Source organism: Salvia splendens, chromosome 3 (genome assembly GCF_004379255.2).
Source record: "Salvia splendens isolate huo1 chromosome 3, SspV2, whole genome shotgun sequence".
In the NCBI taxonomy this organism is placed as follows: Eukaryota; Viridiplantae; Streptophyta; class Magnoliopsida; order Lamiales; family Lamiaceae; genus Salvia; species Salvia splendens.
In genome coordinates this window covers 5,645,479-5,659,438 of record NC_056034.1, presented here as the reverse complement: position 1 = coordinate 5,659,438, position 13,960 = coordinate 5,645,479, and the positions used below count along the sequence as shown (strand labels likewise).

General features: G+C 34.6%; 2 protein-coding genes across 7 annotated transcripts; one reads left to right on the top strand and one right to left on the bottom strand.

The window, feature by feature from the left end:
• Positions 1-844: 844 nt before the first annotated feature.
• LOC121794553 (trihelix transcription factor ASR3-like) lies at positions 845-4,662 on the bottom strand. Of its 3 annotated transcripts, none has more exons than XM_042192762.1 (3): positions 2,203-4,661; positions 1,627-1,668; positions 845-1,331 (listed from the first exon to the last, which is right to left on the bottom strand). In XM_042192762.1, exons 1-3 carry the CDS (start codon positions 2,870-2,872, stop codon positions 1,057-1,059), a joined length of 987 nt encoding a protein of 328 aa, XP_042048696.1. In that variant the 5' UTR covers positions 2,873-4,661; the 3' UTR covers positions 845-1,056. The 3 variants fall into 3 exon arrangements, with proteins under 3 accessions (XP_042048696.1, XP_042048695.1, XP_042048697.1); XM_042192761.1 differs by having other exon boundaries at positions 1,627-1,674; positions 2,203-4,658; XM_042192763.1 differs by lacking the exon at positions 1,627-1,668 and having other exon boundaries at positions 2,203-4,662.
• Positions 4,663-4,748: 86 nt separating this feature from the next.
• On the top strand, positions 4,749-7,275 carry LOC121793612. 4 transcript variants are annotated; one of them, XR_006049133.1, is made up of 5 exons: positions 4,749-5,482; positions 6,000-6,180; positions 6,412-6,524; positions 6,604-6,747; positions 6,849-7,275. XR_006049133.1 is itself a non-coding variant. In XM_042191643.1 (4 exons), the coding sequence occupies exons 1-4, from the start codon at positions 5,382-5,384 to the stop codon at positions 6,906-6,908; spliced, it is 486 nt and encodes a 161-aa protein (XP_042047577.1). In that variant the 5' UTR covers positions 4,749-5,381; the 3' UTR covers positions 6,909-7,275. The 4 variants fall into 4 exon arrangements, 1 of the variants encoding a protein (XP_042047577.1); XR_006049132.1 differs by having other exon boundaries at positions 6,402-6,524; XR_006049131.1 differs by having other exon boundaries at positions 6,000-6,524.
• Positions 7,276-13,960: the final 6,685 nt, after the last annotated feature.

Here is a 13,960-nt window from a genome sequence, read left to right as displayed (position 1 = left end):
CAATAACGGGTGGACATGGCTCACTATCCAACAACACCACGTTGAGTTCTCGTCTTGATTGCCTGCGCGTATTGAGACCTCTTTGCCATTCAATATAAAGACCATCTTTTTAATAATAATTCAGTGCTCAATCAATCCATCATCTTTTTCCATTCAATACATACTAACCTGATGTTTTCATTAACTTTTAACTAGGATTTGCCATCAAACAGAATAACAGAGTGCATACTAGTATTTCAATCTAGAGCACTTATAACTTAAAGTAATCAACATACTGAAAATTCTGGAAAGTAACAAACTTCGTAAAGCCCGCTAAAAGATCAAGAATCACGCCGAATACAACACCGTTACAGATACTCTGCCATAATCACGGAATATATCCAAAGATTTTATGAGACAATGTCCTAAAAAAAAGAGATACTGAATGAGCATATTGAAATCCAAACCTAACTACCATTCCCAGTGGTTGTGAGATTTGAAGACAAGATGAGAGTCAAGACGATGAAGCAATAGGAAACTGAAATTATTGAATAACAAAATGGAAGCTGTTCGTCTTTGGTTCATACACACAACTATCTAATCTAAACATATGTACCTCTCTCTTGCCAGATTTGATAATCAAAGATTGTCAAAACCAATATGTGTATGCAAGAGTTCCTGAAATATTCTCTGCTGTATTTTATCTTGAATGTAGGAAGATTTATGTCAATCAGTTTAGTTGATTAATAGATTCAATTGAAGATTAATAACCTCAATTTTTGCATTGTTTTTGCCACCCATATTCGTGAGCAAAAAATAACGCGCAGCTTGGGATTAAAAACTATTTAGTGGCATACAAGGAAACAGCTAGTAAATGGAGTAGTATTATACACTGAGAAGAGAAGAGACTCCCAAAATTTATTACAATAAATAATCCTATAAAACAGTATGCAAATCTCAGCTCTAAAGCTAACAAGGATAAAATGACAAAAAGGGCTGTTTTATTGATTGGCAGTTGAAGAAGCAAAATGTTGAATTGTATAGCTGAAGAAAAAGGAATCTGTACATGAGCAGCAGCTACAATTTGTCTGCAATTCTTCCAAGGGCATCTGCAAGTTTGCTGAGGACTGTTATGAAGCTATTAACATGGACGTTTCGCTGCTCTCGATCCAACTCAAGGTGAGTGTTGTGAGCTTCTAGTTGGGACTGCAGCAATCGCCCATTTTTCTCCAAAGCTTCAACCAGCTCGTGTTGAACCTCGCTCTCTCCACCTCCATCACTTGCATATCGCTTTCTTTTCCTTCCTCCTTCATTCTTTTCTTCCGAACCACCTGCTTTCTCCTTATCTCTCCCTGCAAATCATCCACAGCGCTTATCAACTATGCTTAACATCTCCCATCAAGTTGATATTATATGTGCACCACTTCTTACACAATTTCAATAGATATTGCTTCTTCATAAAGCCAAATTATAGTACAAAAAGATGACCAAATAAGATCAAAAGTAAAACCAAATATTCATATGAATGAGTTGGTCTGTACGATTGAGAAAACCTTCTATACCTCGTCCAACAGTCAATCTGACCAAAAAAAGTCTACCATCATGTAAGAAGAAAAAGTAATGACTGTGCAGGCGAGGAGAAAGTACCTCGACCAGGGGATTCTTGAGGAAACGATCCACATTGTTTCTCTGCAACTTAACAAAACAGATACTAGCCATCAAGCATTGACAGATAAAACAAACAGCTCCACAATTAATCAATATTTGATTCTTAATGCCGCTTAGTTTAAGAATCCTCATTAAGGATAACTGTGAGCTCATCCACATGGATATGGCTCCACAAAACATTCTTAGGTAAAATATGGAACACCAATCGCCTCCTTCTAATTCTGATATACAGACTAGAGCAAGTAAATCCCTGTTCCCCCAAAAGCAAAGTAGAAAAAGGTGCCAAAATAAAATAAAATGAGCAAATAAGTCCATAGATATAGTGTGTCTCTTTATCATCAGACATTATATGTCTATTCTCTGCAGGATCGATAATCACACACCACGTATCAGTGTATCCCAACTAAACTATTTTAAAATATTCCCTCAGTTCAACCTAAAATCCATACATTAGTACTAACTTTTTTCGCACCAATACATTGAAGCATAATCAAGAAGCATAATTTACTTCAAAAGATGGGGAAAAAAAGAGACAATCTTGGTATCATCAGTTACCTGAAATCGGCGTTGGCGCGGGGATATCCTTAACCGGAGTTTCCCTTTTCTGTTCGGAGCTCCGACCCGTCTCCTCCTGACCCGACTGCTCGAAATCCGAGAAAAGTCCATCGTCCGCCGCCGTGCTCCGCCCACTGTCAAACAACGCCTCCGGCTCCTCATCGGCGGCCTCCGCCACCGGCCCAGGCGCCAAGGCCAAACGCAGCACATCCTCCTCTCCGCCGCCGCCGCCGTCAAGAATATCATAAATCTCCCTATCGAAAAACCCAGGCAATTTCCTCTCTCTCCTCAAATCATTCCTCATCACCCAATACGACTCGGTCTCCTCCTTTATCTTCGATTCCCACTCCTTTATCTTCTTAAAATCCCCTGCCAAATTGCTCCATCTCTTCCGGCACTGGACCGGCCCCCGGTTCACCCCGTGCCTCTTGCAGTAGGAGGAAATCGACGCCCACTTCGGCTCAATCTGACCCGACCCGAACGCCGACCCGGAAGCCCGCCCCCTTCTCACTCGATTTTCCGCAACTCTTTTGCCCTGAATCAGCACCAGGATCTCTTGCCTCGTCCACCGCGGGAGCCGAGCCGTTTTTCCCCCTTCGTCGCCGGGCTGACGGCCGTCTGCTCCGCCGTCAACGGGCACCGTGCCTAAACTCAACTGCTCTAGCCCCATCCCAAAGGTCACGTGACTTCCACTTTATAAACTTTTGTATAGTTTCAAAGTCACGTGAGAATTGAGAGTTGTTTACGAAAACGGCGTTTAATTTTTAACGGCGTTTTCCTTGTGTGGAGGAGAGACTTGTTTTTTTCTTTTTTTAAAAGAATTATTTGGGTGCACTAAGAGGGGAGGAAAGAGAGACCCTTAACAAGAGAATTATGATAGTTTAATTGGGGTTTGATTTTGAATTAGTGAGGATGATCGTGATTAGGCTTTATCTTTACTTTATTGTTAGGGCTTATGAATGGTACTAAATTCAATAATTATTGTTATAATGAGGTTACTTTCTCTCAAGTTGAGGATATAATTTAAGGGAGTAATTGACTAAATCAAATCTTGTCAGACTAGTATTTGAGAGTCACTTTCCTTTCGTGGAATTTCTAACCATACGCGTTTTAGTTCCAATTTTACCTTCACTATTTATTGTTATGCTTTTTACTTGGTAAAATTTTGCCACATATATTTTTTTATAAATATATTTTATAATTAAATAAATTTGATTCTCCAATCAAAATTTTTATTATTTCATTATACATCTCAATTTAAAAATTCATAGACCAAGAAGGATAACGATTTTGATATAATAGGGCAAGCACAAAAAGAATAGAGATTAGAGGTTATGAATGGAACCTTATCCTAATTCAAACCAAGTAAAAATTAGCACCACTCTTTTCCACCTTTCAATCTTAAAGAATCATTAGCCACATAATCTTTTTGATTAATGCCAATAAATGGTCCCCCACTAGAGAAAGGGCAGGGCCACTTTTGGTTGTTTGAAGTCTTTGAGAATATGGCATTTACATATATGGGCTGATAAGGCCACAATTGCCCCTTATTTCAATTACTTTATTAAAATCCACTTTTCTTTTTTGGGGCTGCATATGCTCCAATAAAAATAACACTTTGACATTATGATCAATATTTAATAGTAGTATTTTGTTTTGTATTTACTAGATGAAAAAATATTATATGTACAAACATAATATAATTTAAACTATTGTAAGATTAAGATAGTCCTATTTTGGGTGTTATTATAATGATGGGGGCATTAAGAGGAATTCAGTGTATTGTTTTGGTTGGTTGAACTTATCTCACTAGTTTGTCTATATTAAGGGTAGGGGTTAGTAAAATGTCATATTCTTAGTTGTGATAATGTGGGGACCAAGCTCTACCAAATGGGATTGTCCACTTTTATGGATCATCACATTAATTTGGAGTAATACTATTACTGTAATGCCAACTCAATGAGTTTTAGTTAGGGTTGAATTTTTCTTTTTTGAAATTCAAACAACTGAACCAAATCGGAATAGTATTATATTTAGCACAGTATTTTTGAAATCTTATTTTTGTTCATTTTTTTAAAAAATGAGTGCATATTATAAGAAATGATCTAAGTATATGGAGTATTACGTATTTAATTTATGTTAATTCCCTGTGCAACAGTTGATGCGTTTAGTTTTATGTAATTTTGGGCCTTTGTCCTCCAAAAAAGTCTGGTGGAAAATCGAAATTTATTGGGAGTGACATTCTCATTTTTCTTGGGCACATAATTTTGTGGTTTGAGATGGGGTTTTCATAACAAAAGGCATGTACTAAAATCAAAATTAGTTTATCAGTGTCTCAATGACATATTTTGAATACGGATAGTGATAAAATGCAAACCGTAAATATTGTACAAACTCTAAACTATGATCTGGACCATTAAAAAATATCAACAAATGATAATATAACATCAACAAAAAAATATCAACACAATGTCAACACAGCATCAACCATTGACATTGTGTTGATATTTTTTATTGTTACTATGTTGTCATTTGTTGACATTTTCTAACGGTCCAAATTATAATTTGAAGTTTGTACAATATTTAGAGTTTGCATTTGATCACATCCCTTTTGAATACTGATAGGGCTCGTTACAAGCATGGTTTTATAGGGGTTTATTACACTAACATGAGTGATACTGTGCGAAAAAGTGGTGAATTTGAGTGTGCAGGGGCTAAAAAGTGCTGAAGCGGCAGAATGCAAGAACAAATTAATCAACTCAGAAAAGAAGCGAAAAATGACCAAAACCGAAGACAAGTTGATCAGTTGCGGACAAGCAATGGAACCTGCCTAATCAGCAAATTGATCAAGTGGAGTTCACCACAAGAGATGATGAGTCATAGGAGAGAGAAGAAAAGATGTCATCTCAAGGGCATTAATGTCAATACATAGTTATCAATTCCCCACTTTAAAATTACTATACAATAATCCTCATTGAACCCCATCAAATAATATAATTAGTAGTGCTCAAACAATTAAAACAAGAAAAAGGGAAAGGAGTAGGCAACATATTTTACTCCCTAACTTAGCACATGTATATACTCCCTCAACACACACATACGTGTACAAAAGGAGGAAGAAATTAGTAAAAAGTATACTCCCAACCATCACTGCATCTCTCTCTAACTCAAATCCCTCTATGTTTTTCCTCTCTCTCCTTCTGCCATTCTTCCCCAATTCACCAAAACATCAAGCTTACTCTCAAAATTACTTCACGGAAGCACCAATTTCGTACCCCCGGTCATCTCTCTCTCTCCTTTTCCCCAAATTTTAAACCTTTTATTTCATTTTTTTATGTTCGATTCAAAGTTTGGTTTTTGGTTGGGTATTATGTGAGATGCAAACACATGAAGAGAAAGGAGAATTGGTTGCTAGGAGGGATATACCTTTTTGTAAAGGGGACATATTTTGCAATTTCAGGGAGGAATGAAACTCACGGATGCCCTACTACAGATGTGATGAAAAATTTGTGGGACGGTGTGGGCATATATATTCACGTATAAATTGTAGATTTGAAACTGATATGGAGTTGTTGAGATATATAATAATTCTGTGGAGATTTGGTTTGTTGGAGAGATTTTAGGGAGTAGAGATATGGGGAAATCGTTTGGTGATGGGGTTTGGAGAAATATATTTGACCAAATAGTTGACTACAAATTTGGAATAAATAATTGATTTTTTTTTGTTTTTTTTTTGTTTTTACGGGGTGTTACAAAAAATATACAAAAGATGTGCTAACACACACATGTTTGAACAGGGACACCATATTGTATGATGAAGATGTCATAATGGTAACAAAAAGAGAATTTTGTTCACTATTGCCACATACGCTAATAGAAGTGGGTGTGATCAATGCATGGGCTTCTTATTTGAATAACATGGAAGAATACAAGGCTCTATCTTCATCGAGACGCCTCTTTTTCACAACATACCCATCCGTAAGTATAGTATAAATTTTGAAAACTTAATTGCATGGTATATGTACATTATAAAGCATGTATACTTCACTATTAATCATATTCATTTCACTATATGATATTTAAACTTCACTATAAGTATATGTTCACTATAAAGTGAGCTAAACACAGTTCATTAGTGCTATAAAACAGGACACAAAGTGAATTATTTCTATCCAGATTTTACTTGTCTCATCTTTCAGCTGTATACAGTTGTTCACCGGCCTGATGGGGTCGACATCATGACCGTAATTGATAGATTTTGTGACAATTTAGAAAATGAGGTTGAACAAATTCCGTATTTCAAGTAGACCGACGTAGATTTGGTAAATACTGAACACAATGGATTCTTTGTTATATTAACTAATTGTTTTTATTCTGAAATTATTATTATTATCTATGTAGGTGTTCTTTCCAATTTGTGCTACGGAACATTACTATACCATATGCTTCAGATTTAGCACTAAAAGTATAGTGGTGATTGACAATTCAAAGAATGGTGATGATGAGGACATCACAGTCAAATATGGTAGCATACCTAAAACTGTGGTAAGCATACATGATATATAGTGAAATATTTTTGTGATTACAGTGAAGTAGAATACTCTTTATAGTGAACTACATCTGATATTCATGATGATATATTGCAGAGAGTGTATTTTTGTCATTATTTGACAAAAAAAGGTATCACATCCAATGCAAATCAATAAAGGATGTGAACATAAAAAGACTCAAAATGACTTGGAGAACAACATCAAATGTAGAAGATTGTGGAGTTTTTTTATGCGACATTTGGAATGTTATCATGGTGAGCGGGAACAAGATTGGAAGTGTGGATTAACTACAAGAAGCAAGAGAACACTCCAAAGACTAAGAGCAAAGTATTGCAGCGCATTAATATTGTCGGAAACAAACCATGAGTCATTGAAGAACTTGGCAACAGTATCAAAGCATTTTGAAGAATATGAGAAAAACATGAACATAGATGTGGAAAAAATGATTGTAAACTTCAAGCGTTCATGAACTATTGTAAAAAACTTCATTTAAATTCAATAGCAAGTTCTTATTTTACATTAATATCTTGTTTACTATTTAATTCACTGTTGTGTTGTATCTATTTACTTCACTGAATAAGGAACCAGTGTTAACCTTGCCACTGAATAAAGAACTAGTAAAGTAAAAGCTATATTCCGGACTATTAGCATGATTTTACTTCACTGTTGTCAATTAAGTACATCACTGTAGCAAAATATCAAAGAAACATCACTAACATTGGAACACATCACTCTAAGCATGCATTTACTTCACTGATGTTAACAATATACATCACTATAGCAAAAAATCAAACAAACATCACTCTAGCCATGCATTTACTTCACTGTTGTTTACAACATACATCACTATATCAAAAAATCAAAGAAACATCACTTAACCGTGGAAAACATCACTCTAAGCATGATTTTACTTCACTGTTGTTAACAAAATACATCACTATATCAAAAAATTAAAGACACCTCACTTAAACCCTGGAACACAATGCACTATTCAATTCACAAAACACGCACGCTTCAATTAAAGCCTATATACATCACTTTAACATATAAATACATCACTCTAACGTATTTGAACATCATACATACTCTAATCATGATGAGAACAAACACACAAACTTCAACTTCTTCACTCTAATCATGATCGACCGTAATTGTTATAGAAGTGCAACGAATAATGATTACCTTTAGAAGTCTCAGCTTCCTCTCCCGAAGATGATGAGTCGGAATCGAAATAATCTTCGTCCGACCTCATAATTGAATCCATTGATTTGAATCACGATGAACGGATTGAATTGAATCGCGTCGAATTGAATTAAATCGCCTCTTATGATTTGAATGAAGTGATCAAATTTGGAAGGAAATTTGGAAAGAAATCGAAGGAGAATTGGAAGGAGATATCGAAGGAGATTTGGAAGGAGAATGTATCCGCGTAATTTTTCCTTTAAATTTCATAATGTAATTTCCAAAAATACACTTGGCCTATTTTATATTATTAAAATAAATAATATTTGTTCCATTTATTTGTGTGGCTGAGATTTATTCTCTAATTATACACTTAAAATTAGTTATATCTTTATCACTAACCTCTATATATATATATATATATATATGATTGTATTCAAATCCTTTTTTCATATTTTCTCATATTTCCTTCTTGACCTCAGTCCCACGATTTTGTCATCCGACGGTTAGATTGATGTCACGTGTCATTTAATAATGCAGATTTTCAGTTAAATAATGCACACCGACTAATAATGCACCATTATAGTGTAATAATGCAGATTTTCAGTTGAATAATGCACACCGACTAATAATGCACCATTATAGTGTAATAATGCAGATCATCTGGACCGTTGATGAATGAGATCTAACGGTCCAGATTAAGAAGGAACTTAAATCTAAGGGGAGAAAAGGAGTTTAACACTACCCTATATATATATATATATATATATATATATATATATATATATATATATATATATATCCAATTTCTTATATGTTCTTTTAGTTTTAAAGGAAAAATAATATTTATAGGAACGTGATTAATAGTCATATTCTAAGATGTAAAACTTCGAACATGACCTTCTATTGTTTATAACATTCTTTATATAGCAGTACTCCCTCCGTCTCATGTTACTTGAGGCGTTTCTTTTCGGCATGAAATTTAAGAAAGTTGTGTTTAGTGAGTTAAATAAAGTAGATGAGAGAATAAAGTAAAAGAAATAAGAGAGAAAGGTAAAAGAAAGAATAAAGTATGTGAGATTAGATGTTTTGGTTTAGTCAAAAAAGAAAATGACTCAAGTAACTTGGGACAACCCAAAAAAATATGACTCAAGTAACTTGGGACGGATGGAGTATAATAGTATTTGTAAAATAACTACTTCAGTTTCTCATTAATAGTTGTAATTTGCTATTTGTGACCATTAGTAAATAATTATCTTATTATTTGCTTTTTCTACTTTTTATAATAGATTTCATATTTTACTAATTATATTTTATTTACATTTTATTAATATACAACTAATATTCCTTTTGTTCTGTGTTGTAACTGATTGATTTCTTTTAGATATAGAATTTAAAAGAAAAAATAAAATAGGAAAAAAGAATAAAATAAAGAAGATAAAATATACTTAGCTTTCAATCACCGGAACAATCTAAACATAACAAAATTAATTAAGGATGGAACGGAATACGCATAAAACTAGTTCTACCGTTTTTAGTCACTTTCTGTTACTACATTTAAAAATCAGAACAGTGTTAAACTAAATCTAGCACCAATGAGAAGGAGTAGTTGCCCAATCAATAATTATTTTCATAAACAATAGACGGCCAAGTAATAAACAAACATATGCTGACACAATAAAATTCATTTAAACTTTAAGCTGGAAATGTAAAACGTCTAGTCGCTGGATAGATTCCAAAGTAACTATTACGTCACATCAATCAAATCACTAGACTAACTAGGCCACTGTCTCTTGTACAAGGCTCAATCTCAAAATTATTAGGGTGTCCACTGTAAGGAAGGCGGACACCCCAATAGTAATGCCTCAATTTTTGTTCATAGCCCCAATTTAATTATTCATAGCCTTAAAATTCTATTTCGGCCACTATAGTGGACACCTCTAATAGTCCTCAAATTTTATAATCATCATTTTAAAATATTTTTAGTTTTAATCAGGTATAATTAAAATGATCGCAGTGTAAATAATTAGAAAACGAGGTAATTGGGGCCGAATATTCATTGTATTGCAAACAGGTAAAATTCTATTTCCGCCACTATGGTGGACACCTCCTGAGAGTCGGGTGGTTCGTCGTCCACACGGTGAGTGGTTGTGTAGATAGGGAATGGATGGATTTTGTGAAAATGGTGAAAAATAGGTGGTGGAGAGTGTATTTATAGAGGTAAATAAAAAAATCGAAATTGACATAGGCGCGCCGGATGTCCGTCCACTATGGTCGCCGCGCATATAGGCGCGGCTAATTCCGACCAGCCGCGTCCTCGCCCCAACTCCACCTATCCGTCGTCCGCCATCCTACCGCCCCCAATCCTCATCCGCCCCGGGGGTGGACAACTTCTACACTATAACCCGCCCGCCCGCCGCCCCAACCCGCGACTATCGCCGCGTCCTCACCATAGTGGACACTCTTACTCCCTCCCTCCGGCCTAAGCTACACCCATTTCATTTTTTATTATTTTTTAAAAAATAATCGTAGTAAATAGTTAGGGTGGAGATAAAGTTAAATAACAGAGAGAATAATAATATAGACGAGAGTCTTTTCTATAGTATTCTTTATATTATTTAATTTTATCTTCACTTTAACTATTTATAATCATTTTTCTAAAACATGTGCGGAAATAAAAACATCTCGCTAAAACTGAGACGGAAGGACTGTACTATAAACGAAATAAACTTAGATCTTGTAGCAATCGTGGTAAATGTAAATCTGTAATCAAGAATAGAAAAATAAATTTACGTTAATTTAAAGTTGGGTTAACAATACAATAGAAGTGATAGACAAATGGTCAAAATCGGAATTGATATGGTATAAAAACGACACCATTTCGAGTAAACTGAAAGTTACTCCTTTCGTTCTCTCTCTTCATCTTCTTGTATTATCCTGGTGGCTTACTCAAGTTGGATCGTCAAACTGATCCAACCAGCCTATATATGTTTGTTACCTGCAAACTGCAGGTGAGTGGATCCAGTAAAAGCTCAGGCTGATCAACTCGACACTGATTCGACTTGAGTGAGATGAACAAGATAGCTAAAAGGAGCGTGTTTTCAAAACCGTAACCCACAATACTATTAACTAGTATAGGGAAATAAGGATCGATTCCACAGAGATGAGGCGTTCGACATTTGTTTGCATGACACGACTTGAGGATGGCTGCTGCCACTCTTTCTAGGGGGTGGGTTAAGTTAACTACTGGACTTGAGAAAACTAAATTAACTGAACTGATCAACTTACAGGACAAAGCTAAAACTACTTGATCAACTTAACTAAACTTTCCATAAATGGACAAACAGAATAAACGGGGACTGTCAGTCCCCTGCAAAAAGCACTGTAAAGTAAAAACTTTCTAACAACTTCATCTTATTCACCAAATCAACATAGAAAACAGAACAAAGAACAGATCTGAAAAGCTATGGAAGATGAAACATTATAACAAGTTAAGAACTCATGAAATTAAATCTACTCCTAAGATCTAAGCTACGATCACGTAAACGAGAAAACTAACCCATAATCATGCAGAAACGAAACATAAATTGCTAGATCTAAACATCCTAAAAGCTCTCAAACATGAAACATCAGATCTGACCAAATCAAAACAGAACAAGACACCTTTGAGCTAATAAGACATGCGACATAAGAAGGAACCGAGACACAGATCAACAACATCACGCATGGAAACAGAACACAGCAACTGAAAATGAAAACATAACTTCAAAATTTACTAAATCAAAACATCAAGAATCATTAACATCAAAAGTAAATTGAAAATAAACAATGAAAGCAGTAAATTGTTTCATCACCCCTTCTCGGAGTGGAATAACAGAACCGGAATATAAAAGTGTAGGAAACTACCACCAAACTATCAGCTAAACTAAACTAGAACAAGACCAAGTGTGTGTGTGCGACGAAATCAAGAAGATGAAGTGCAAGAGCTCCGATCCCTAGGGCTCTAACCAAGAAAGCTTATGAGACCCCCCCTTTCACCACTGGTTGGGACTCCCTTTTTCTTGTGTCGGGCTTCCTTTATATAGAGAAGCGTAGGGCTCTGATCCCTAGGGTACCATTCTATCTGAAATGTCGTTCCTACCCTTCACATTTGGTGGTGGGGCCTTTAGCTCTATCTCCCAATGCAGAACTCATGCTGGCTCCGTTTGATTTTTGACTTGATCAACTAAATGCCGCAATTTTTGCCTTCTTTTCTTGACCCGTTCGTCCGCCCTACTGATTTGTTCATTTTCTCTGAAAATGGCGGATTTCACACACATCTGGCTCAAAAATGGCTGTTAGTTTACAAAATTTGATGTAGTTTTACCATAGAACACATGCATGAAACGAGCCTCATCATAAACCTACGTTATTAATAAAAACCTAAAATAAAAATAATGTCATTTTGTTCAAAATAACCTCATTTTTGGCACATCACATTTAATTTTGTAATCTTATTTTTTTTACCTTTGTGATACAATTGACAAAATTGAAAAAGTGTGATTTTTTATTATTATTTTAAAAAAATACTATAATAATGATAAGAAATTATTAAAAGAATATTTTTTTTATTAAAAATAAAAAAATATCTCAATTATCTTAATACATTGTAAAATAAATCAATTAACAAAAAAAGCGAGGAAGTAGCTCATTTGGGGATGGATTATCTTGGTGAGTGTGTTTATAAAAATATAAAGATATATTCCCTCCGTCCGCCATTAGAAGTTCCATTTGAGTCCAGTACAGGTTTTAAGAATTATAAAGAAAAGTGGGTGAGAAAAGATAATGGAATGTAGGGCTTATTTTGCTATATTAGTTTTGTACTCCACTTCTTTTGTCCACCATTTAAAGAACCATTTTATCATTTTGGGTTGTCCACGATTGATAGAATCATTTACTTTATTCCACTTTTAGTATGAGGACCTCACATTCCACCAACTTTTTACACTCACAATTCAATATAAAACTATTACTTTAAATGAGTTCCATATTCCACTCACTTTCTCCATTTTTACTTTTCTTCACAATGTCAAATAGTAATTTCTTAAAACCCATGTCGAGTTAAAAAAGCTCTTTAAATGATGGACGAAGTGAATAATAAAATGTGAGTGAAATGAGTTAGTGGAATACCTATTATTTATAGTAAAAGTAAATTGAAACTCTCGATAACAAACCGACTAAACTAGTAAATTAAAATTTCTAGCGGCGGATTAAGAAAGTAATTACTCTAATAAAAAAATGAAATTCGGTATCTTGGTGAATTTCTTTATAAAAATATAAAGATGTATTACTCCTAGGAGAATCTTATATTCTTGGGCACACAAATACCAACTACACATCCTATCATTGCACAACGTGTATGATCGAATCATTGTTATTGTTTTACTCTTTTATACTTTGTCAAAGTAGTTTTACTATACGCATTCTACGGCCAATAATCACGTTCTTTTTTGCTGGATCGTAGATAATGATTTGAGCTATCTTTAAATTTAAACTTATTTTAGCGGAAATATCACATTTGTACGTATTTCCTCTGTTCTTTAATATGTTTCCTACATTAACGTAACATAGGTTTTAATAAATACTACATCCCATTATAAAGAATGAGTTGAAAAAGTTAGTGAAATACTATAAGTCTTACGTTTATATAGTATGTTTTATAATAAAATGTGAATATGAATAAATTAGTTGATGAATCCGCGAATTATTGATGTTAATAAATGCTGGTAGAGAATGAAGATTATGACACAAAGAATTTACGTGGTTCGATTTACTGAAGTAAATCTACGTCCACGGGAAGAAGGGAGGGCAAGATTGTATTGCTTGATCTGGGATTACAGCTTACAACACAGACTTGCTATATGCTATTTTATCTCTAGAGAGCTTAACCCTTTTCTATCTGATCTAAGTTCTATTTATACATTGAACTAGGATCGTGGTTTGCAGCCCCACTAACAAGATCGTGGGTGAGCAATAACTGCTCAATA